The sequence below is a fragment of the Macaca mulatta genome, chromosome 3 (assembly GCF_049350105.2).
Source record: "Macaca mulatta isolate MMU2019108-1 chromosome 3, T2T-MMU8v2.0, whole genome shotgun sequence".
Lineage (NCBI taxonomy): Eukaryota > Metazoa > Chordata > Mammalia > Primates > Cercopithecidae > Macaca > Macaca mulatta.
The window spans coordinates 131,396,989-131,423,604 of NC_133408.1; the positions used below are offsets into that span (position 1 = coordinate 131,396,989).

General features: G+C 37.9%; 1 protein-coding gene across 15 annotated transcripts in view; it reads right to left on the bottom strand.

The window, feature by feature from the left end:
- Positions 1-26,616, bottom strand: part of ADAM22 (ADAM metallopeptidase domain 22) — a 242,205-nt gene that overhangs the window by 188,712 nt on the left and 26,877 nt on the right. For all 15 annotated transcript variants that reach the window (XM_077997084.1, XM_028846111.2, XM_077997080.1 and 12 more), the window contains one exon: positions 17,084-17,160. In XM_077997084.1, the coding sequence (XP_077853210.1) occupies positions 17,084-17,160 (77 nt within the window). The remainder of the gene's footprint in view (positions 1-17,083; positions 17,161-26,616) is intronic.

Consider the following 26,616-nt stretch of genomic DNA (forward strand, 5'->3'; position numbering starts at 1 on the left):
ATTTAATAACGAATGTCATATTGGTAAACTCTGTCATTTTGACAGATGGAATTTTATGGCAAATACTTTTTTTGTTTGTTTTAGAGATGTGCTCTCACTAGGTTGCCCAGGCTGGAGCACAATGGTGAATCCACAGGTGCAGTTATGGAACACTACAGCCTGGAGCTCCTGGTCTCAAGTGATCCTCCCACCTCAGCCTTCCAAATAGCTGGAACGACAAGTATGTGCCACTGCACCAAGCAGGCAAATAATTTTTAATAAATAATTTATCCAAGAATAAAATATTCAATTGAGAATCCAATCTTAAGGTTCAAATAATTGTTTAAAAGATCCTGAAATAACAGAAAATTTTAATCCCATATAACTGATATCATAAATCCAAATCAATTCTGATAACAGAACAAGTATCGTAAGTTTCCTCTCTAAGTTTTAAAATGTAAATATTTCAAAAGGTACTTGTAAATCTGTAATTATGTATTAAAAACAACTATCTGAGTGTTTTTAGGGTGAGACAGAAGATTAGAGTTTAAATACCAGATCTGCCACCATTTTTCGATGAACAGAGAAAGCAGATTTTTAAAGTCAGAACAAAGTTCAAATTCCAGTTCAACATGCTAACTAGCCATGTGACCCTTGGCAAATTAGTCTTCCTGATTCTAGATTCTAGCAGATGTAAAATGGGGAAAATAACAACCCACATAGATCATAAGGATTAAATGACACATACACCCCACACACAGCTATGTTGTGTGATTGTGTATAAATGAATAGTATACTATTTCATAAATGTTACCTTCCATCTTTTTCCATTCTTATCTGTAATATTGATACCTTTTTCTGAATCTTTAAAATAGTGAGTCTGTCTTCCATATCCCTTTTAGTTCTCTAAATTTAAATCTGGAGAGCACATTAACATCCTTTCTCTCAAGCAGTGGGTGCTACACATGTACCACTTCACAGTATTTTAAAATATAAATATAAATGCTTTCAAAAATATCTTCCACCAGTAACTTTTTATAACGTGTCCACAATCTCTTCAACAACCCTTGGGGCCAGATGTGTTTTAGAGTTGAGAAATTGTTTAATTTTAGAAAGGTAATGATATGCACATATCATATATTACATAATGCTCCCAGCAGAATGAAGGAGAGCAACCTTTAATCAAACATATTAATATTTCTGTACCAAATGATGTTCATGCTAAGTGGGATAAGTAAAGACCATAAATAGTCTAATGTATGATGGTAGGCAGAATTCTCAAGATGTCCCCCAAGATTCCCATTCCCTATTTAAGCAAACACTAATTTGGGTGCTCCATGAAAAGACTTTGCAGATGGAATCAGGGGTATTAACAAGCTGAGTTTAAAATAGGGAGATTCTCGTGGTGGCTCACAACAGTAATCCCAGCACTTTGGGAGGCCAAGGTGGGCAGATTACGAGGTCAGAAGTTCGAGACCAGCCTGACCAACATAGTGAAACCTGGTCTCTACTAAAAATACAAAAATTAGCCGGGCATGGTGGTGCACACCTATAGTTGCAGCTACTTGGGAGGCTGAGGCAGGAGAATCACCTGCACTCGGGAGGCGGAGGTTGCAGTGAGCTGAGATTGTGCCACTACACTCCACCTTGAGCAACAGAGCAAGATTGTCTCAAAAAAAAAAAAAAAATAGGGATATTCCCCTGCATTGTCTGAAGGGGTCTTATGTAATCCCATGAGCCCTGTGATGGTTAATATTGAGTGTCAACTTGACTGGATTGAAGGATGCAAAGTATTATTCCTGGGCGTGTCTGTAAGGGTGTTGCCAAAGGATATTAACATTTGAGTCAGTGGACTGGGAGAGGCAGACCCACCCTCAATCTGGGTGGGCACCATCTAATCAGCTGCAAGTGTGCTTAGGATAAAAGCAGGTAGTGGAACCTGAAAGGTCTAGACTGGCTAAGTCTTCCAGCCTCCATCTTCCTCCTGTGCTGGATGCTTCCTGCCTTCGAACATCAAACTCCAAGTTCTTCAGCTTTGGGACTCTCGGACATACACCAGTGGTTTGCCAGGGGCTCTCAGGCCTTCAGCCATAGACTGAAGGCTGCACTGTCAGCTTCCCTACTTTTGAGGTTTTGGGACTAGGACTGGCTTCCTTGCTCCTCAGCTTGCAGATGGCCTACTATGGGACTTCACCTTATGATCCCGTGAGTCAATACTCCTTAATAAACTCTCTTTCATACATACATCTATCCTATTAGTCCTGTCCCTGACTGATACAAGCCCTTAGAAGCAGAAGAGGAAGGCAGAAGGGTTGGTGGGAAAGATATGGTGGAGGAAGATAGCAGAAGAGAGATGAGGCAAAAGGGGAGGTTTGAGAGATTCAAAGCCTGTGAAGGACTTGATTGACCCCTGTTGCCTTTGAAAGTGGAGGAAGGGGACCACCACACAGGGAATGCAGGCAGCCCCTGCAATAATCCAGGGCCAACAGCCAGCAAAGGAGTGGGAGCCTCAGCTATAATCTCAAGGAACTGAATTGTGCCAACAACCTAAAAAGGCTTGGAAGTAGATTCTTCTCCAGAGCCTCTACACAGAAGCATAGACCAGATGACTCAGGCTTGTGAGACTCTAGGCAGAGAATCCATCTGAGCTTCACTGTACCCAGACTTCTGACCCATGGAAACTATGAGATAATAAATGTGTATTGGTTTAAGCAGCTAAAGTTAACAGCAGCAATACAAAACTAATTCATGCATATTACGTGAGGCTTTTATTGCCAAATGAGGTGCTCCAAGTTTACAAAATGTTACTACTGCTTTCCGAGCTTCGGGGGTTTTAAAATTGCACTGAAGAGATTCAGAACTATTTATTTCTGTTCTTTAAATATAGTCAGTAGGTTTACCAAGTTAATAAACATGAATACGGCTTTGAAACTTTTAGTAAAACCTTATTAGATATGCTTTTAACAAACAAACAAACCCCAATAGTAATCTCACTGCCTAACTCCCTTTCAGTCCTAACGTTTTCAGAGTTAAACAGTTCCTTCAAGACAGCTGAACTCATGGCAACCCTTTAAAGGAAAGGGCCTCTGTTAGCTAATAATAACTAAACACTTACTGAGCACCTCCACATGCCAAGCACTGTTTTTGGTGTTTCATATGCATTAACTCATTAAACCTGTCAGCTACCCAATAAAATAGGCACTACTGCCACTCTTATTTCACAAGTGGATAAATCTAGGCAATGAGCAGTTAACCGACTTACCCAAGATCACACAGTAAGTGGGATAAAGCCAGGCAGCCTGGCTACAAAGTCTATGCTGTGAACCGATTTGGTAACACTGCCTCTCATGTTGATACAGATACCATCTAATCAAATATCCACAATTGGCACAACAAATACAAGGTATCGTGACCCCAGAATTTATGGGGTAAACCTTTTACTATATGAACCTCACATTGATCACTTTGGGAGGCTGCATGTCCCAATAACATTCCCTTCAGTGTTATGAACTGAATGCTTGCTTCCCCCTCAAATTCAGATGTGGAAATCCTAACCTCCAATGTGATTATATCAGGAGCTGGGACCTTTGAGAAGTGATTAGGTCATGACAGTAGATTGGAATTCATGCCCTTAGAAGAAGAGACATGAAAAACTATTTTTCTCTCTGTCATTCAAGGATACAGCAAGAAGGTAGCTATGTGCAAACTAGGAAGAAGGCCCTCAACAAGACAGAATCAGCCTATACCTTGATTTTGGACTCCTCAGCCTTTGGATCTGTAAGGAATACATTTCTGTTTTTAAGCCACCCAGTCCTTATGGTATTTTTGTTATGGAAGCCAAAGCTAAGACATCACAAAGTACACAGTACATTAACCAGCCAACCAGCACATCTATTGCCAGAGGTTTCCTGTTGTGCTGCCTTTCCTGCCCCCATGATTACAAACTTCTAGAAAGTTGTGCCTCCTATTGGATCTAAAATCCCAATAACCTGGTGCCACGGCCATGTCCATATTATTGCAAAATAAACCTGTAGTGACTGACTGAGTAGCTAATTAACACATTTCCAGATTAAGAATGCAATATCTCAGGTCACAGAAAGTTACAGAGGGCCCAGTAGGAATCTTCTTTGATGTTATTCATAATGGCCAAACATGTTTAGAACAAACAAACATCTGGTCATGGTTTTCAACAGTATTTATCCAGAAGACACTATGTTTATTAGAATATAAGTAAGAACAGTTTTAATTATTGAATTTTAAAAACATTCCTATTCAAATATCTGTAAGGGAATGAGTGGCATATCGGTGTAGGGTTGAGGTTTGGACTACATCAAGATAGTGAGAAAAAACTATAGCAGGTGAATGTCATGCAGAAAAACACTAGATCAGTGGCTCTCAAACTTGAACCAAATAACCCAGAGAGCTTCTAAAAGCACAGTTTTTTAGGTCCCATCCATCAGCAATTCTGATTCAGTAGGTCTGGGTGAGAACCTGGAATGTGCATTTCTAAGAAGTTTCCCACGATGATGCTGCTGGTCCCAGGGACCACTCTGGAAAACCACTGCACTATCTGGTCTATCGGAGTAGGAAGGGACCCAGGTATTGGGAGTTTTTTAAATTCCCCAGGTTATTATGATGTGTAGCCAGGGTTGAAACCACTGGGCTAGGAAAACAGTTAAATGAGGAAGACATAGTTTCCACCATGTCTTCCTCATTTAACTGTTTTCCTAGCCCAGTGGTTTGCATGACTGGGATAAGCCGTCACAAAAGGTAAGATGTCCTTGGGTTTGCACGCTAATTTATGGCCTGTGTTAGCTTTGGAAAAGCGTATCAAAAGGAAAGCCCTTCTAGACACTGCCTAATAGCAATCAACGGTGTTCATGAGAGAAAATCCTATGCCACTCCATCCAGGCACTTAGATTCCCAAGATCACTTTTGCAGAGGGAAGGATAGACTAATATCTGTTCTTTCTCTAAATCCTTTGGTATTCACATCCATAGCTATGTGTTACCAGTTAACTAAAAGCCCTTAAAAAATACATGCTAGAAAGCTGTTTCAAAGCCATTTCACCACATGGGCATTGAAGAAGACCCACTTGTGTGATAAACTTGGCAGTTTCTGTGATTACACACTTTAAATGCAAGGTACATAGCAAAGTGAGAACTGGAAGTTTCTGTGACCTCTACTAAGCTTTGTTGTCTGTTATAATCTGAGCTATAGCCTACAGGAGGAATCAGGGTGGGATCAGAAAAAAAAAGAACACTTTAAAAAGAAGAGATATGAATTAGACCCACATCAAAATTAGATCCAGAAAGGGAGAAAGTAATGGGGAAAAAGGTTACTCAAGTGACAACAAGGCTATCAGATCTCCACAGTCAAAGTTTGGCTAAAGAATGACAGTAACCATTTTCACAACGTGAAACAAAGCCACAACATAATTTTTGTAAAAAGAGGGATTTTTAGTATATTCTTTATATCAGAAAATTCAGACACTTTCATGATTATTACTGATTATAAACAATTTTATTATTTATTAATAAGCTGATTTTGTTTTTTCTCCGAATGATTATTGCTTTAATGTATGGAATTTCTCTGAGTAGTCTAGTGTAAATATGGCTTCATGGGCTCAAATAACCCTTTTAGTAGGGCTAGTTCTGTGTATATATCGCTTTTTGAACAGTGAAGTTTAAGAGACATCATAGTACTCAAAATCTTCCCCTATCCTAAAATATCACCTATTGGAGTCAATCCTTTGAGTTACCCCAAAGAGGCAAGAATATCTCCAAGAAGTCACATACATGGACTGAGAAGGGGGCTAGAACCAACCAATTTATCTTCATGAATTGATTTATCAGAGAAGAGGTAATCAACAGAACCAAGATATCAGGGTGACCACACTGCACAGCAGAAGGAAGAAGAGAATGCACGTGACAGGTAAGGTGATGGAAGGACCTTTAGAATGGCCTGAGGCATACTGACTTTCTGACAGAGGGAAGCTATAGGTTCAGGTGGTGTCCAGAGTAAGTCAGCTGAAGAACTGAATTTCACAGTGTGCCCAGGGCTATTCTTGCACAGTCTGACATTCAATACTTCTAATTTAATTATTCTTCTATTTACAGTAGAAGTTACTAAAATGAAAAAAAAATTAAAGCAATTTATTACAGGATCTCAGTGGGGATGAATAATAAGATATATAAAGATAACCAATAAATAAAATTCAATACGAATTCCCAGGTTTTACTGTTGCATGCCTCATTATTTTTGATAAAAGGAGCACCTGTTGGATCAAGTGTAAAGGGGTATACATTTATTAGACAGAGGGTTCTCATTTCAGCAAGGCTGTGGAATGAACTCAGCAGCAGTACCACAATAGCACTCAAGTCTATTTATTCCTCAAGGTTACCTTTACCAAAATTCTCTTTGGCAGACCCTCTGGATATCTCTCCAATATCCACCCCATATGCCACTAGTCAATAGATCCCTTGTTTGGTCAGTGATCCTCTCTTCTCCTATATGACTCGGGGAAAGGTGAACTCACCCCATTTCTGGGGTAATCCTGACTAGTATCAACTAATCACAGCGGTACCTTTTTCTTTACCAAAGTTTAAGAGGAGTTTTGACCCAGTTCTGGCCAATAAGACCTCTGAAGTTTTGGTGAAAAGGTTCCCTGGTTCCCTACAATGAGTCAGAGGAAGACGTGGTCTTTTTGTCTTCTCTGGACCCAAGAATGACAAAGTAGCATGGCTGGAGTCACACTTGGGGCTGCACAACCTCTGGATTTACAGTTATAGGAGATCATGAATCTCCTTTCAAGATCCTTGAGTCAGACTTTTTTTGTTACTTTCAGTCCAAAGCATTATGAAAGTGTGCTATAGAAAAACAATTTATGAATAAGTAAGCAATAATAAGAATAAGCAAAATCTCCACTTATAGTAGAACTAAAAATGAATACCACCTATGGAAATCAGGAATTATTTTGATAATCAAAACCACGAATCAAAGTAAGCTTCTTATTCAATATTTCAAAACATATCAAGTGTCTATATTCATGACTAATCAAACTTCCATACCGCTATCAAAGTTACCTTCCTGAAAAATGTACTAACCTTAACATTCGCTTAAAAACCTTGACAGTCCTCCATTACCAACGAAATGAAGTTCCCCTTTGTTAGTGGAGCCATCAACACCTTTGTTAGTGGAGTCATCAACACCTTCCCTAGGCCCCAACCAAACAAGGTATTCTTAGTCTCCCAGCCCTCCCCAGGCCCCTGAACTTCATATAACTCTCCGGGGGCACTTTCATATCACTATATCCATGTTCCATCTCTTTCCTCTGCTTTAGATAACCCTGCTGTAGCAAAATCTTACACAGTTTTGAAAGCCACAAAGAACACCAATTTTTCTATGAAACTTTATCAGAAGCCCTTTAACCAGGCAAGATTGCTCATTCTTTCCCTGGGTTGATACCATCTCGCATTACAGATCACCAGATAAATATCTGTTTCCTCTAAATGGTCAAGAGTGGCTTGAACACAGAGATAATTTCTCTGATCTGAGCTGAATCTGATTAAGGTTCACTTATCTCTGATCAAATGTCTTTCAGTTGTGAGAGAAAAACAGATTAAGGATTTCACTAGTGAGTTTTAAGAGTGTTTCAATCTTGAGAAGAGTAAGAACTTACCCCTTTAAAATTCTAATGTTTCTTTAAAATCCTGATTACCACCTCAAACTCACTATAGTTAACTACCACGGCATTCTAAAAACAGCTATTTCTGAGATCTTATATTTCACTCAATTTAATTAATATGTGCAAAGCAATCCACCCAAAAGTCAAAGAATTGAAATGCTTGTCACTGATTTGTGTGTTGGTTCAATACTTGATTAAAAATAAGAATAGTGATAGCTGTCAGTCTTTGGCATTTTTTAATACAATAAGTTAAGTTGATAATAAACAACTGAAACAGGGAAACGAAGACAAAGATTAGTCTATAAACTAGTCATCATAAAAAACTAGAAATCAATTCTAAGATATAATAAAAAGTCAATCTGATTGTCCCAGAAAGCAAGAAGGCTCTCTTCCTGTCCCAGAATACAAAGAAGCACTTAAAGATTAATAGGATTATGTCAAAAAAACAGAAATCAAAAGGGCTTCTATAAGCCAACTTTAGAAAAATTTGAATATCACAAAGAAACATGATTGAAATTGAGTGTAAATATCACATAAATAAAAATCCACAAGTCCATTCTGCATTCAATTATTTTAAAAGAAGGAGAAAGGCTGGGCGCAGTGGCTCACGTCTGTAATCCCAGAACTTTGGGAGGCCAAGGCAAGTGGATCACTTGAGGTGAGGAGTTTGAGACCAGCCTGGCCAACATGGCAAAACTCTGTCTCTACTAAAAATACAAAAAAAATTAGTTGGGTGTGATGGCAAGCGCCTGTAATCCCAGCTACTCGGGAGACTGAGGCATGAGAATCAATTGAACCTGGGAGGCGGAGGTTGCAGTAAGCTGAGATGGCACCACTGCCCTCCAGCCTGGGTTACAGAGAGAGACTCTGTCTCAAAAAAAAAGGGAAAAATAAATGTACCTTTCGTTTAGGGATGGATATATAAGTGATAAAACTATAAAGAAAAATCACTGAACTGATTATCACAGAAGTCAGGGTGATTATTTCCAATAGTGGGGAGGGAGAGTGTACACTGGAGGATTGTGGAACACTGGTAATGTTTCATATCTGGGTAGAGTTATCTTAATAATTATTCTGGTTCTCAATAATTATTTAAAAATTATTCAGCCAGGCGCGGTGGCTCAAGCCTGTAATCCCAGCACTTTGGGAGGCCGAGGCGGGTGGATCACGAGGTCAGGAGATCGAGACTATCCTGGCTAACATGGTGAAACCCCGTCTCTACTAAAAATACAAAAAACTAGCCGGGCGTGGTGGCGGGCGCCTGTAGTCTCAGCTACTTGGGAGGCTGAGGCGGGAGAATGGCGTGAACCCGGGAGGCGGAGCTTGCAGTGAGCCGAGATCACGCCACTGCACTCCAGCCTGGGAGACACAGTGAGACTCCGTCTCAAAAAAAAAAAAAAAAAAAAAAAAAAATTATTCATGTATGTTACTTATTTGGTATATATGTTAGGCTTCAATATTTTAAAAGTATTTAAAGTAAATTACTTTTCATCAGTTACAATGTAAAAATATACAATGAGCAAAGGTTAGTGTCTGTAGAAAAATGATCTATAACAATCTCCAGCAGATAGTATACTTCTGTTCAATAAAGCTCCATTGCACTCTCAGTGCCATTGGCCATACCTCTGTCATGCTCCTTAAGGTATTCCACCAATAGTAGAATCCCACCCCTTAAAAAGTTTCAAAAGTTCAACATAGATTTCAAAGTAGAGTTTTATTATAAATCAAAAACATAAGATCATAGCCATGAGAAGTATGGAACTCTTTCCAGACTTGCAGGAGACATGAAACTGAAAACCTGAAGCCTTAGTAACTATTTATACTTGACATCATCCCTCCTGCAAAATAGAATTTATAGAAAAACAGCTATTATAGCACCATTTTAAAAAATCAAAAGTCCACTTTGGAAAATAGCTTAGCATTTCTCAAAGCATAAAACTACCATATGATCCAACCATTCTACTTCTAGGTATCTATCCAAGAGAAATGAAAACATCTAGGAACACAAAGACTTCACAGACAGATTGTTCATAGCAACATTATTCATACTAGCCAAACGCTAGAAAAAACCCAAATGTCCACCATCAGGTGAATGGGTAGTCACAATGTGATATATCAATACAATGAAATAATATTTAGTAATAAAAGGAATGAACTGATACATACAGCACAGATGAACTTCAAAAACATGCCAAGTAAAAGAAGCCAGATACAAGAATACATAGTGTATAATTCCCTTTATAAGAAATGTCCAGAAAAGACAAATTTATAAAGACAGAAAGTAGATTAGTGATTGCGTTGGGCTGGGACCAGGAATGAGGTTTACATGTAAATGGCAATAAACAATCTTGTTGAGAAATGAAAATTATTTAAAAATTGAATTTTGGTAATTGCTGCACCACTCAGTAAAGGTACTGAAAATCACTGAATTGTATACTTGAAATGGGTGACTTTTATGAAATATAAAAAAAAATTTTTTTTTTTTTTGAGATGGAGTCTCACTCTGTCGCCCAGGCTGGAGTGCAGTGGCGCAATCTCAGCTCACTGCAAGCTCTGCCTCTGGGGTTCACGTCATTCTCTTGCCTCAGCCCTCCGAGTAGCTGGGACTACAGGCACCCGCCACCATGCCTGGCTAATTTTTTTGTATTTTTAGTAGAGATGGGGTTTCACCATGTTAGCCAGGATGGTCTCAGTCTCCTGGCCTCATGGTCCACCCGCCTTGGCCTCCCAAAGTGCTGGGATTACAGGCGTGAGCCACTGCGCCCAGCCAATAAAATTATTTAAAAAAATAAAAACTATTTCATTGTACACAATAAATATGTTCCTAAGCTAGGTGTGGTGACTCATGTCTGTAATCTCAACATTTTGGGAGACTGAGGCAGGCAATCATTTGAGTTCGAGACTAGCCTATGCAACATGGTAAAACCCTGTTTCCCACTAAAAATACAAAAATTAGCCAGGCATGTTGGTGCAGACCTGTAGTCCCAGCTACTCAGGAGGGTGAGATGGGAGGATTGCTTGAGCCCAGGGAGTTGAGGCTATAGTAAGCCGAGATCAGGCCATTGCACTCCCAGACTGGGTGACAGAGCGAGATCCTGTCTCAAAAAAAAAAAAGGTCCTAAAAGTTTATATATTTGGTAAGATAACCACAAATAAAAATAGGATTCAGAAAGAGGATATAAGAACAGGAACAGGGGAAATTTTAGAAATTATTTTCCGAGAAGCACACACAGATAAATATGGATAAAGGTAAAACACTCCATGGTGTGGACAATTCCTTGCAAAACTATAATTTCTCAAAGTTGGGCTCAAAAACAAGTAGAAAAACGTGAATATATCAATAGACATAAAAAAATTATTTATCAAAGATTTCTGTCTTAAAAACCTTCCAGGACTAGTCAGCTTTCCCATTGGTGACACCAACCCTCCACAACAAGGCCTGTAGATAGGTTTGGGCTTGTGGGTTCTTCAAGAAACCACTCTGGCAGATGTTAGCAGGCATCACTAGTGAAGGGAAACTGCCCAGCAGACCAGCTGTCTGCAGGTCTCTGCAGGGGGATCTATCAGTGGCAGGAATGTGATTATAAAATTAAAAGCTAGAGACCAATCTCAGAAATAGTTAAAGGAAACACTTAGGGAATATAATTAATTTACACCAAGAATGTCAGCAGGGGCTTGTGCCATAATAACTAAGATAAAAAATAGGAATGGTAATTCTACTTCATAGTTACAACCAGAGAAGCCAGCAACATATGGGACAAAACAATGAATTATCCAACATGACAAAGTCAAGTTTATTATCGGCATTGAGAATAATTTTTAATAATGGGAAACATTAATATAATAAATCATAATAACAGGTCCACTGATAAAATCCAAACCTACCTAAAGGCCTTGTTGTGGAGGGTTAGTGTCACCGATGGGAAAGCCGACTAGCCCTGGAAGCTTTAACTGACTAGACAAACATTCAATAAAATCTAATACCTATTCCTTAAAATATAAAAGATACTGCTTTAACAAATAAAGACTAGCTCTCACAAATCAATAATCAACACTCTACTTACTTAACAATGAACAAGAGTTATTATTATTACCAAAAAAACACAATATAAAAATGCTATTATTACCAAATTATACAGTTCAGAAACTTTTAGAAAAAGAGTTAAGGTAGGAAATAGTAGTAAGCAACATTTTGAAAAGAAAAACTCCAATGATTTGCCATTCATGTTATTGTCAAACTAGAATGTTACATTCAAACCTAAGAGAAACAATAAAAAGCCATTAGCAAAAATAAGAAAGTTCAATAAGGTGCAACACAAATCAATGGCTTTCCTTTATAACACCAATAAATAATTATGAAATATGATGGAAAAATATTACATCCATGGTAGCAACAAAAACAAATACAATTCCTAGGAAAATATTCTACAAAATATGTTCAGGGCCTATAAAAACAAAAATACTGAATTTTACTGACATATAAGAGAATGCTTAACATTTAAAAAAATACACTGTGATGTTGGATGGGAAGATTCAGCACTGTAAAAATGTCTATTTTTTCCAAATTAAAATATAAGTTTAGTGACAGTCCAATAAATTCAATAAAGTGACAGTCCAGTAAAGGAAGAATGACAAAATTATTCTGAATTTCTGTTTTAAAAGAGGCAAAAAATCTAAGAAAATTTTGCAAAAGAAAACTAATAATGGAACGTATTTCCATACTAGCTATTAAAACACATTATAAAGCTACAATAAATAGTATGATGGTACTAAGCCCTAAAAATCAATGAATAGATCTTCAGAAGACATTGCTTTGAAAAAACATTAAAATATGTAATAACTGGGCCAGGCGTGGTGGCTCACGCCTGTAATCCCAGCACTTTGGGAGGCCGAGGGAGGTGGATCACCTGAGGTCAGCAGTTCGAGACCAGCCTGACCAACATGGAGAAACCCTGTCTCTACTAAAAATACAAAATTAGCTGGGCATGGTGGTGCACTGTAATTCTAGCTACTCGGGAGGCTCAGGCAGAAGAATCACTGGAACCTGAGAGGCAGAGATTGCACACTCTAGCCTGGACAAAGACAGCAAAACTCCGTCTCAAAATAATAATAATAATAAATGTATGTAATAACTGAATCTGATGAATAAACGTTATAAGCCAGTAGGGGAAGGAGTGAATAATGCAACAAATGGTGTGGGGAAAATCAATAACCTCTGTTTAGACTTTCACCCAAAGTCTTTCTGTTGCCCACAAGGCCCTAGATATTTTAGTTCCTTCTACTTTTCCAACCGCATTTAATAACTTGGCTATCCCTGTTCCAACCTCCTTAGCCACATTTCTGTCTCTCAAGCATGCTAAGCTTGTTCCTGCCACAGGGCCCTGACCCTTGCTGTTCCCCCTGCATGGGGGCCCCTTACCTTCAAATGCCACCTCCTTAGAGATGGCCTGTCCCTGACAACAAATTCTCGAAGGCGCTATTTTCATCCTCACACCAGGCACTCTCTATAAATGGCACTGTCACTCTCTGAAATTACCTTATTTAAAATGTTCATTGTTTGTTTCTCTGGCTAGATGCAAATTCCCTAAGAGTAAAGTCTTTGTTTCCTTTCTTCTCAAGTCTAAGTCTTCAGGGTCTAGAGAAGCTTTTAGCATTACTAGAAGCTTAGAAAACGTGTGTGTGTGTGTATACATATATCTGTATGTATATATGTTTATATGTATATGTATATTCCTATATATAGGGTGTGCGTGTGTGTGTGTGTATATATATATGAAATGAACATAAGGATTCCAAACTACTCCAAACACAGATCTGTCTTATACACAATAACTTTGTATTAAATGTACATGGAAACAAATATTCACCATAATGAATTCAGTGGAACAGCAAAGCATTCAGTTACAGATTTATTAATAACAGTGAGTTATCTATTGTTATTCATTATCATCACATAACATCATCATTTAATTACAATCTTATCCTCATCACTTATTTTTATCATCAGCAGCAGCCACACTGTAAATATAGCATGATGAGACTCTTCCAGATCTAACTTTCAATTCCCATTGAATTCAGATCCTGTCTTTTACCCATGGTGATTCTTACTTTCCCTACAAATTCAAGGGCCACAGTGTAAAGCAAGCAAGAGGTAACTATTGGAAATGCTTTCTCTAAATGAGAGAAAGCAAGACTAAATGTGCTCTTTTGAACAGAATCTGGGAGTTCCTTGTCTAACCCTGCTTCTGCTTCTCTCTCTCCCTATTCCCTACCTCCATGCCACCTCCCATTCTTCAGGGGCAACCCCATCTGCTGACATCTGTCATGCTTCAGTTCCTAGTTGTCCTCCCACCACTTACTGTAAAACTGGGGGAAAAGAAGACTGCTATAAGGATCATACAGTGAGAAAAACCATTTCATTGTTATTGAAATAAGGCAAGAAGCTGAGAATCTGTAAAATACACTCAAAATTTAGGCACTGGACCATCCAAGATCTGAGAGCTGTACAACAGAATCCCTTCCAAAAAAAGCAGGCTATAAAAGATTCTTTTTCTAATTGTTACATATTTCACATCATAAACAACCAACCACAGTCCAAAGACAGTGCTTGCTTCTTTGTTGGGGGGCTACGCATGGTTTTTGTCAGGTCCCCTGTTGCAAAGGATCAAATAGTTATCCTGAAAGGAAATGTTTTTTAACATCCTTGCATTGTTTGGAGCAGTTTAATTATCCACTTCTTCAAAAACAGGAGATGTACAAGAAAAAAAAACTGGACTGAATCGCTCAGATAATAGTTACATGTCCTTATTGAGCTTTCTTCTTTCTGAGGAATGTTTTGCAATAAAGTATAAGACTTATTGCTGACCTCTGGAAAGGTCCAATGCAGCCTCAGGACTAGTGTGGCCAGACCAGGCCATATGTTTGATTTTGTTAATACATCTGTCCTAAAGAGTGAAATTTGACAACTATGACCCCATGAAGAAAAACTACTCCCCACCCTTTTCTTGATAATTTTAATGAAACAGAAACTGGCTGTGCTTTTCATTTTTAACCTTTCCATATTTTCATCAGCCTCCTGTGGAAGTTACTACTCAAAGGTTAAACTCTTGTATAATCTACTTATAGATAATTTTATTCACTGAACATTAAGAAACATTATGTAATGATACTTTTCCAGCCATTGCAATCAAAAAATATGTATTATTGGATCCATTCTGCAACCAGAAGCTAGCTACACATAGACTTATTTAATTTTCCTCCAGTTAAAAAAAAATTTCTGTATGTTCTACAGCCCCAGAATTGCTTCATAAGAAAAAAAAAAAAGTTTAAAGAACATATTGTTTTTCACGTTCCTGCTCCTTAACCAACTTAAGACAATACACAAACTAAAACCATGAAACAAAAACATTCTACATAAAAATAAGATGAACATTTTTGTATCACATCATGATTTTTATAGTATAAAGATAACAGCTACTTGCCACCTATGTTTAATATTGATCCCAGGCAAAAAAAAAAAAAATGAGCACACTGCATGTTTCTCAGCCCAGGCTACCTCCATTTATGCTCTTATTTAATTGTTTACATGTCTTGTAATTGCAAATTTGCATTGAAATAGAAAGAAAAATGCCCAATAGAGGTTTCTGCCAGTATCTCAAAAGAAATTTTGCTTCAACCCCGGTATTCCAAACTTCATGCTTTGATAAGTATGACTATATGTGTGTCTCCTTCAGGAACAGAAAGTCTTTGGACTCGGATGTCTCCAAAGTAAGTGAGGCAGTTTGGCCAGAATGGACATGAATAAATATCCGTTCTTTGTTTGAGTATTAAAAGTCAAGGAATTACAAACGTCAGGAAGCAGAAAACACAGATTACCAACAGGGACAATGATTTCAAAGAGGAATGGAAGGGAGTTATTAAAATAGAGACCTAAGAACTTGACTTTCCAAATCACACCTAGTATCTACATGTGGCTTTCAGTAGCTAGTCTCAAACATTTATCTTCTTTTTTGCTGTTTCACTCTTCTTCTCCTGGTCATTTCACCTCTGTCTCCTGGCTAATCCTATCCTCTGGTTTCTGAGTCAATATGACTCTCAGCCTGGAGTTTAGCCCCTACACTGTGTTAAGGATATATCAGTGAAGCAAAGAAAATCTCTGCCCTCAAGCAGTTTACATTCTAGGAGTAAGAAAAAGACTATAGACCAAATAAATAATCAAAATATCAAATATTAGATGGCCATGCATCAATAATGGTAGTCAAACTTCTTTGACCTATAAAAATGACAATGTCCTAAGAGTTCCTCTGTATATTAAATGGTGATAAGTATTATTTTTAAAATAAAGCAGAGAAGGAGACTAGGTAGTAAAGTAGATGAGGGAGTGAAGGCAGAGAGGGTTATTGAGCATTTAAAATATGGCTAATGCAACTGAAGAACAGAATTTTTAGTTTTATTTGAATGAATTAATTTAAATTTAAACAGCCACAAGTGGCTAATGGCTACCTATCCAGATAACATGGCCCTAAGTCTTGCCTCTTACATGCTTTTTAAAATTAACTGACAGTCTTCCATCTAGCTGATTCCCCATTGCAGACAACTTAGGCTCTAATTCTCACTCTTGGTCGATTTGCCTGAATTTCTGGCCTCAGACTTTCTTCCTGAATGGTTGTAGAAATGCTTCCAGAAAACTATGGCCCAATGCTGCCCAGCTCAGAAGCATAGGCCTGGCAGAACCCTGGTATCTGCCTACTTGCCCATGATCAGAAGTAGGATAGAAACCCTTTTTTAAAAAAGTGAACAGTAACTAACCAGATTTATTAAACACTACATTTAGACCAAATGAAAGAGATTAAATCCAGCAACAAATCAAAAGCACCTTCCAAACCTAAAATTCTAGGTAGACAACTATTTCTAAAATTATATTGTATTCACAGGATAATCCCAGGACCAGAAACCTCACAGAAATCCACCACCATATCAAAGCATCTAATGAACTCCAGGTATTATTTAGCATCACCTATCATGCAGCCAGTCCTCTGAATCATTAATCAAAAAGTGCAACCTTCTCTTTCCTGCTGTTCTCAAGGAAGATACTTCAATACCCAAAGTATTATTTTCATAATTTACTGTCATTCACAGGAAACTTAAGCTATAGATATTCTTACAAAAAATATTGGGGTAACTCTTGCCTTTCATTTTACATTATTAAATCTAATATAGGTGCTCAATTTCAAATGAATATACATTTCTTGCTATCTGCCAGACTTTATAACCTACAGTCAACAAGTATAGTTTCAAATGTAATATTTAACTGGTATAGGAAGATGAAGTAAAATATAGCAAGAAAAAACTTTACAAGTGGAAAAGAAAGTGGATTTAATGTGTATCTGACAAAAGCAAGCGCAGCTCAACACTTACTGATTTAGCACGACATCAAGAATGAACGACGTTCCAAAGGCATCAACCTGGAAGCTTGCTTGGTCAACATGAGTCAACTACAATATCAAAAAGAAAAAAGGTTATTCATTACTCAGCCATACTAATTAGGCAATTAGTCTTTCTTATGATTATTTCAAAACACTTACAATGTCATAAGAAAATAATTCAAAATGCAGAATAAGTGAAAACATATTAAAGTAAAATTTACATCTTCTTAGAAGCCAAGCATTCACCAATCTGAAGTAAATTACCACCCAATCAAAGAGGACAAGTGCCCTACTTTTTTAGTTTACCTCAAGCGGTTAAGCATTTCATTTCCAAGATGACTGCACTTCATTCATCTTATCTGATTTTAAGTGACTAGCTTCTTTAAAATAAAATTTTGTACATTTGGAAAGAAAATAAGTAAAATATGCTCAATTTGAGAATAAAATAATATGGTGAACATGATATATTTAGAAAGAAGATATCTAAACCTCTACAAAATACCTTTTTCGCTTATCACAAAAACATACTTTAAAAATAGTATTTCAGTTTTAATTTACCAGACATAATTTCATCAAGGTTTCCACATCTTCCTAAAAGCAAAATTGAACCTCTGCACATCTACTGCCAATATCACCCATCCAAATGTTCTTGTGTAAAAAAAAAAAAAAAAAAAAAAAAATCACTATTTCCTATGCTATCCTAGGAACTCCTAGAGAAAACCACAAGGGACTCTAAACTAAAAAATATACTGTTTCCCATAGCATTAATATTTGCATACTGAATAATCATGTGAATTAACTGAAAAGAAAGGAGGACGCAAAACTGTGAGTTCCATTCGACTCACCAAATATGAACAGTAGCTATATCCAAATAGTAGGACACCAAATTATTGGATTTTTTTGTGTTTATGTTTCCACAGTATCCAAACCTCTAAAATAAATATGTATAATCACTAAAACGAGAAACATGTGACAAACATTATTTTAGAGATTAAAAGCCACATGAGCAAATGCACATAGTATGTGAGACCAACAGAAATGCTGCTCCCTGAGATCAAGCGCATCCCAGAAGGGACATCTTAGGAGTCTCTGGGGCCACAGGGGACCTCAACCATCCCGGGGATTTCACACGCAGTAAACTATGAGATTAGGTGAAAGGAGAGAGTCTGGTTAACAACAAGGCTTTTTGGAAAGAAAGGATAATTCTTGTTTTAAAGTCTATCCTCCTATTTTAAAGAAGTAGGTATGGGAGAATCTTGTAATTCTGTTGCTAACACATTCTAATCCTCATAAAACCTCAAAACTTAAGAATCACCTGGGTACCTCTGAGCCTCATTAGCCATTCAACTATCACTCCTAACTCTTCTCAACTAATACCCAGCCCCAACTAATCTTCGTTTTCTTTTTTTATGGTAGTTCTTGGAGCCACACCTTACTCTTCATTTCCACCTCTGCCATATATCATATCCCCTGATTTTTCTAAAGTTGACTCCTTATCAAAATCCCAAATGTAAGCCCTAGATTTTCTACTGTATCAAAAAAAAAAAAAAAAAAAAAACCCTTCTCCCTGGATTTCAGGATCTTCCATAATCACCTTCCCCACTCCAGGCATAATGGTATATAAGCACCTACCCATAGCCCACCTACACTCAGTTCTCTCTTCTGCTCTTTAGTTCAAAAGCTATGTTCACTCCAACATTTTCTGTGGCTTTTTCATTCATTAATTTTGCTGAGCCCTTTTCTGAACTAGACCCTTCACCAAAGCTGTTTCCCAGAAACAGCCCTACTCATCCTTCAAGATTTAGATCAAGTTCCACCTGTAGTTGTCTAGGACTGCCAAAACAAAATACCACAGACTGGGTGGCTTAAACAGAAATTTATTTTCTCGCAGTTCTGGAAGCTACAAGTCCAAGGTTGAGGTGTTGGTAGATTTGGTTTCTCCTGAGGCCTGTCTCCTTGGCCTGCAGATGGCCGTTTTCTCTCTGTGTCCTCACATAGCCTTTTCTTTGTAAGTGCACATGCCTGGTGTCTCTCTCTCTTCTTATAAGGACGCCAGTCATATTGGATTAGGGTCCCACCCTTATGACCTCATATAATCTTAATCACCTCTTAAAGGTCTCCCATCTCCAAACGCAGTCATGTTGGGGGTTAGAGTTTCAACATATAAATTTGGGGAGGGCACAATTCAGTGCATAGCACCTCTCTTCCACGAAGCCTTTTCAACCTCGTCTAGCCTCCTCCTCTCCTCCTCACTACAGGTCAATATCACATCAAGACCTTAGTAATGATCAGCACCAGGTATTTAGTTGATCTTCTGATCGCCTGATTCATTCAAAGGTTGTTATCAGTTCCCTGGATGTATAAATGAACAACAACTGAACAGTTATAAATTAACTGCTTACAGAAAGACACTCTTTCCATTAAAATTGCTTTTAAAGTGATGTCAATGGATAACATCACTCCTTCCACCTAAAGCTCTTTGAGTTTCCTAGAGTGCTAACAACCATGTTTTGGGAAGAGCCTCTGCTTACCAGAAATGATGTTTCAGTTAAAATGAACCTCTCCCTCCTCCATTCTTCTTGTAGGACTATTAAAGCTCTTACCTCAATTTCCTTTGAATCAGAAATATTAATGCTGCAAATCTGTGGTGAACAACGCAAGGGCCACATGTTAGTCACCTTGGTATCCATGATTACAGCTTGAATCGAGGTAATGTTAAAATTCTTCTTGGCAAGGTATTTACTGTCTGCATTAATTCTAATTCTTATCTTTTCTTTTTCCTGCAGCTCCATTTTACATCTGGTATCTTATTTTATTGATCTCAGTCATGTCCCAAAGAGAAACTCATGTACTTAAATTCAAAAGAAAATCCATTGACAGAATGCTTAACTACTGCTTAGTAAGAATGTTTGCATTATTGATAGTAATAGGAACAGGAGTATGTTAACATAGCTTTAAAATAAGGCAAGCTTCCTTAGACTGTATACAGATTGATTCATTCAATAACCTTCTTCTGAGAGCCTACCAAGTGCTGGGAGCTATTTAGATTTGGGGGATAAAGTAGTGAAGAAAACTGATCATATTTCTGCTCCTGTGCAGCTTATCTGATAGTAGAGGAGACAGAAAATGAACAATTAAGTTAAAAACAAGTTTAGAAAATAAACATAGTATTCTCAGACTTAATAAAACAGGGAAATACTGTCGAGAATGACCAGGGAAGATGAAGGACTAAGGGTGTCTCAGAAGGCCTCCAGAAGGAGGCAACATCCAGGTAACAACATTAATAACTAGAAGGAATCTGTGGTAGGGAGAATAATGAGCCCTAAATATGCCTACACCGTAATATCCAGAACATATGAACATGTTACCTCACATGGAAAAAGGGACTATGCAGATATTTTTAAGGACCTTGACTTGGGGAGATTATCCTGGATTGTCTGGATGGGCTCAATCTAATCACATGAGTCCTTATAAGAGGAAGGCAAGAGGGTTAAAATCAGAGAAGAAGCTCTGATGGTAGAAGTAGAGATCAGAGTGCTAAGAGGAAGAGGGCAGGAACCAAGGAATGCAGGCAGCCTCCAGAAACTAGAAAAGGCAAGGAATGAATCTCCCTTAGGGCCTCCAAAAGGAGCAAAGCACTGCCAATACTTCATCTTACCCTTGTAAGACCTATTTCAGGCTTCTGACCTCCACAGCTGTAAGACAGTAAGTTGTTGTTTCAGGCAACTAAGTTTCTGCTAATGTGTTATAAAGGCAACAGGAAACTAATACAGCATCACTGGCACTGTCCCTGAACACTTTGAAAAGCAGTTCCAATGAGTTGACTGCACCAGTATTCAATATCACTTTCCTCCCAGTTTGGCTAAAACCAAGACACTTCCAGCAGCAGGGCTGAAACTCATGAGGCCTCAAGGATCAAACCCAGAACACAGGACTTCTCACCCAAACCAAACTTGCGTTGGTGGTCACTAAAATAAATGTGAGCCTGGTTTCTTTGCATTTTGTGTGGTCTTCCGATATTCAGGAACCTACCTTCCCCATGTTTCTGGCCGATAAATAGGACAAAGAGAAGAAACATGGTTGCTTTTTTTTTTTTTTTTTTTGAGACAGAGTCTCGCTCTGTCGCCCAGGCTAGAGTGCCGTGGGGCGATCTCTGCTCACTGCAAGCTCCACCTCCCGGGTTCATGCCATTCTCCTGCCTCAGCCTCCCGAGTAGCTGAGTAGCTGAGACTACAGATGGCCCCCACCACGCCCGGCTAATTTTTTGTATTTTTTTTTTAGTAGAATGAGGTTTCACCATGTTAGCCAGGATAGTCTCGATCTCCTGACCTTGTGATCCACCTGCCTCAGCCTCCCAAAGTGCTGATATTACAGGCGTGAGCCACCACACCCGGCCAATATGGTTGCTTCTTAAGGTTATCTTGGAGATGGAATAAAGTAAATGAATTACACCGAATTGCTGTATTATCAGGCTTATTATTCAACACCACTGAAGTGAGCCAGGATGGTTCTCAGACAGTTACTCTTAGACCTTGCCTTTTTAGTTTAAGGAAAAAGGTATGTTTGAGAAGAAAGAATCAGTATAATCCCAAGATTTTCCTTTGGTGGGGGAAACAGGCTAAGATACTGTCAAGGAAAAATTCCAATATTTATTAACTTTAAGTTGAAGATTAAAAAGTAGTAATACCTCTCAGAGATACTAGAAAAACATAATTTTGCAGAAATGCCATCTTTCAAATTACTACATAAGAATGAATTCTGATTTTAAAAACTATTAAACAGGTACTTCAGGTATTAGAATAATACTGAGAGAATTCCTACAGTTCATGTAATACAAGATCCTTAGTATATAAATAGGGACACTGAGGCCAGTGTGGGCAAAAGTCACTTCCAAAGTCACATATGTGGTGGCAGAGTAGGCATCCCACCTGCTGGTAGGCCTTTTTCATCATATTTCAACTCCTTGCTTTCATTCTACAGCTTGGAGGTACTTGCAGGTTTTACTGGGTTCTAATGAATAATTATTATAATAGAAGTCGTTTCAGTATCATGAAAATGCTCTGAAGAGCATTTTTAGAAGATACGACAACAAAATCAAAACATAAAAAACAATCTTTAGAATTCCATTTTCATCGAAAAGTCAATAACATGACCACAGCTGATGTCCTAAGCCATGTCCTAAGGCCAATTTGATAACAAGCTTACAAACTCAGAGTTATAGTTAAAAATACGTATATTGAAATCCCTCGTTTAAGGAAAAGAAATTACATGGACATGGTAAAATATGTGCGTGCAGTACGTATGTGTTTTAGGGATTGAGACAAGCAGTGAGGCTGACATTTATAGAAACTGTGAAAGAAAAGATACAGGGGAAAAATGCAAAAATATAAAATAACTCTCCAGATGGCAGGAACTCTTAATAAATCAATATAATTACATAATAAATAATTACATAATAAATATATCAATTAAATCAATATAATTACATAAAGATAATTCTAATTTCTAAATTCAAAAATGAATCATAGAAATTTTCGGACCATAAGAACATAATACAATCCCCAGACTGGGGCCTGTTTATTATTCATGGGCAATAGCTGAAATTAAAATGTGAAATTAACATAACACTCATGTTCCTCATGCATTTTGCTTCTTGGCAGCCTGTCCTCTTCTCCTCATATCTTCTAGATTCAGTGAACCAAGGTCAGCCTACCTATCCCAGAGAGCAAACACAAGGGAACTTTTTAAGACTGCCTTATTGATAGCCAATTTTTAAAGCAAAGTTAGCAGTACAACATTCATAGTAGAATCAGAACCTTGACACAATGAGAAAGATGAGGTACTTTAGGTTTTTAATTAAGCCCAACCTGAACAACGAATTGATGTTTACCAATGGGGTGGGAATATCAGCAATCAAAAGGTAGTATACAATAAGATAACTGTGAAAGTAATTAATATTATTAAAAATAAGGGTTTAATGCATGTAATAGAATCTTTAGGTACTGCGTCCTAAACACGTATTTGCCATTTGACTGCTTCAGCTCAGTTTAAAAAAACTACAAGTATAATTCTTGGAAGTCTAACATCTTCAGTTTAATAAAAAAAAAAAAATTGTGTGTGTGTATATATATATGTGTATGTGTGTGTGTATATATATATATGTATATACAGAGAGAGCAAATATGGCTTATATATATGATCCCTCTTTTCTACATCAGAAAAGGCAACTGAAAAACCACCATAGCCTTATGATAACTTCTGGCAAAAGAGCTGCAAAAGATTGATACTATATCTCTATTCAGATGAAAGTTTCTCATTCTAGAATTTGTTGTGGTCACATCAAGATATGGGATTAATTTTGTGAAGCGGAACTGTATTACAATGGCATCTGTTAAAAGACAGCTCTACCCAACAGGTCTACCTATATGTAAATTGGTATGATAAATGTAAGAACATTAGTGTTTTCTCTCCGTATTTCTATACTATGACTCCATGTTACTCTCCCTTCTCCATCTCAGTAACACCCGTAGTTTTCATAAGCTGATTATATATTGTATCTAATTTACATATTTTCTTTAAACCAAACTGTTCTTGAAATCCAACCATCTGCATTTAGTATTACAAAAACCAGAACAGTGCCTGGCAACAGGACATTTTAAAACAAAATGAAACAAAACAAAATAGCACAATTTTTAAAGAACAAACTTTAAAGAGCTGAGGTACATTTGAATTCTAGGTCTTCTATTTACCAGTGGAATAAACTAGAGCAGGTTGTTTCATGTCTCTGAACTGAAAGTCCTCATCTCTTAAAGAGCAAAAATAATAACACACACTTTGTAGATTTGCTGTAATAATTAAATAAGCGATAGTCCATTCAACACTTATAGAGTGCCAACCATACCAGGCCCTGAGAAAGAAAGATGAGTTGGATATGGCTCTTGCACTCAGGAAACTCGTAGTCAAAAGAGGAAGGTACTAAACAAATTATTACAAAGTGAGTATAAGTCCAACAGTAGATACATGTATAAAATACAACAGCAGTCCTTCAACTGTAGGGATGCCAAGGAATGCATTGGTACTCCTCAGATTGACAATGTAAGGCAAAGCACTACAAGAAAAAGGAACAACAAAGGCACAAAAATGGCAAACAGCTCAGCACAACCAGGAAACTACAAGGCATGCTATATATTACAAGGTACATTATGTATTACTGATTTATTATGGAAGATCAAGCTGGACCTAAAGACATCAAAAAACTTCTAAAATTCTCAATCCTGGTTCCACATTAGACTTTGATATGGTTTGAATTTGCATCCCCACCCAAATCACATGTAGAATTATAATCCCCAGTGTTGCAGGAGAGGCCTGGTGCACAGTGACCAGATCATGGGGGTGGACTTTCCTCCTTGCAGTTCTTGTGATAGTGAGTGAGTTCTCAGGAGCTCTGGTTGTTTAAAAGTGTGTAGCATCTCCCCCTTCTCTCTCTCTCTTCCTCCTGCTCTGACCATGTAAGACATGCCAGCTTCCCCTTCACCTTCTGCCATGATTTTAAGTTTCCTGAGGTCCCCCCAGAAGCAAAAGCCTGTACAGCTTGTAGAACCATAAGCCAACTAAACCTCTTTTCTTATAAATTACCCAGTTTCAAGTATTTCGTTATAGCAGTGCAAGAACAGACTAATGCACTTGGGAAGTCTTTTTTTTTTTTTTTTTTTTTCCTTAGAGACAGGGTCATGCTCTTTTCCCCAGTCTGGACTGCAGTTGCACAGTCATGGCTCACTGTAACCTCAAATTTCTGGGCTCAAGTGATCCTGCCACCTCAGCCCCCCTGAGTAGCTGGGACTATAGGCATGTTAAATAAGCATGTGCCACCATACACAGCTATTTTTATTTTAATTTTTTGTAGAGACAGAATCTCACTGTGTTGCCCAGGCTGGAGTGCAGTGGCTATTCAGAGATGCGATCATAGCTCACTGCAGCCTCAAACTCCTGGAGTCAAGCAATTCTCCTACCTCAGTCTCCTGATTAGTTGGGATTACAAGCATACGCCACTACACCCAGATTGCCTTGGAAAACTTTTTTAAACATACTAATGTCTGTGCCTCAAATTCAGCAATTCTGATATACTTGGTCTGCAGTGGATCCCAGGCATCAACAATTTTTAAAGAGCTATACATGTCATTCCAAGGTACAGTCAACGGTTCAAAAGTGATATTCTAAACCAACCTAAGAAACGCCCTCCTTATCTTGAAAGCCATTTTTATGGCTTTCAAGATCATAAAGACCTTTGTGATAACAGATGTCCAATAAACAACAGCTCTCTTCCCTTTCCTTCAATATTTATGACAAAATATGTTTAACTTTCAAAAGTGAATATTTACTTACTAAATTCCTGTATTATTTCTTAAAAGTAAAATGTATGTTCTTATGACAATTTACTACCTACATTTTGTTGTTGAGTTCAACCAAAATAATAAAAGTTTTAAAAGTTTTTTCTAAAAGGAGGGAATGAGTAAGAGAAATACAAAAGAAAAAGAAATTCAATCAGATACTCTTTCCTGCTAAATTAAGGGCCAATATCTCTGTAAGCACCTTGGCACGCTTTCTCACAAAGTAGAACCTCAATATACTTTTTTTTTTTTTTTTTTTTTTTTTTTTGAGACAGAGTCTCACTCTGTCACCCAGGCTAGAGTGCAGTGGTACGATCTTAGTTCACCGCAACCTCCACCTCTAGGGTTCAAGCAATTCTCCTGCCTCAGCTTCCCAAGTAGCTGGGATTACAGGCGCACACCACCATACCCGGCTAATTTTTTGTAGTTTTAGTAGAGATGGGGTTTCACCATCTGGCAAGGCTGGTCTCAAACTCCTGACCACATGATCTGCCCACCTTGGCCTCCCAAAGTGCTGGGATTACAGGCATGAGCCACCATGCCCAGCCTATATTGTTTTTTTAAATGAGGGGGGGAAAGGAGCAAAATATTGGAATTCCCATGGTATTTTTATTCTTTTTGAGACAGGACCTTCCTGCATTGCCCAGGCTGGTCTCAAACTCCTGAGCTCAAGCAATGTTTCTACTTTGGCCTCCAAGCCCATATATTTTAAAGAGCTACTCCATGTGAGTCTAAAGTATGGCCAATTCTCATGGAATTCTCATCTACTTATACTTGCTTTCCAAGTCAAATTTCCATTCTTGCTGTTGGTTTTATTTTACATGAAAAAATTTATAACTTGTATTAGTCTGTTGTCATGCTGCGGTGAAGAAATACCTGAGACTAAGTAATTTATAAAGGAAAGAGGTTTAATTGACTCAGTTCACAGGGGTGGAGAGGCCTCAGGAAACTTACAGTCATGGCAGAAGGGGAAGCAAACACATCCTTCTTCACATGGCAGCAGCAAGAAGTACAGAGTGAAGTAGAGGAAAAGTTCCTTATAAAACCATCAGATCTTGTGAGAACTCACTATCATGAGACTAGCATGAAGGTAACCACTCCCATCATTCACTTACCTCCCACCAGGTCCCTCCTATGA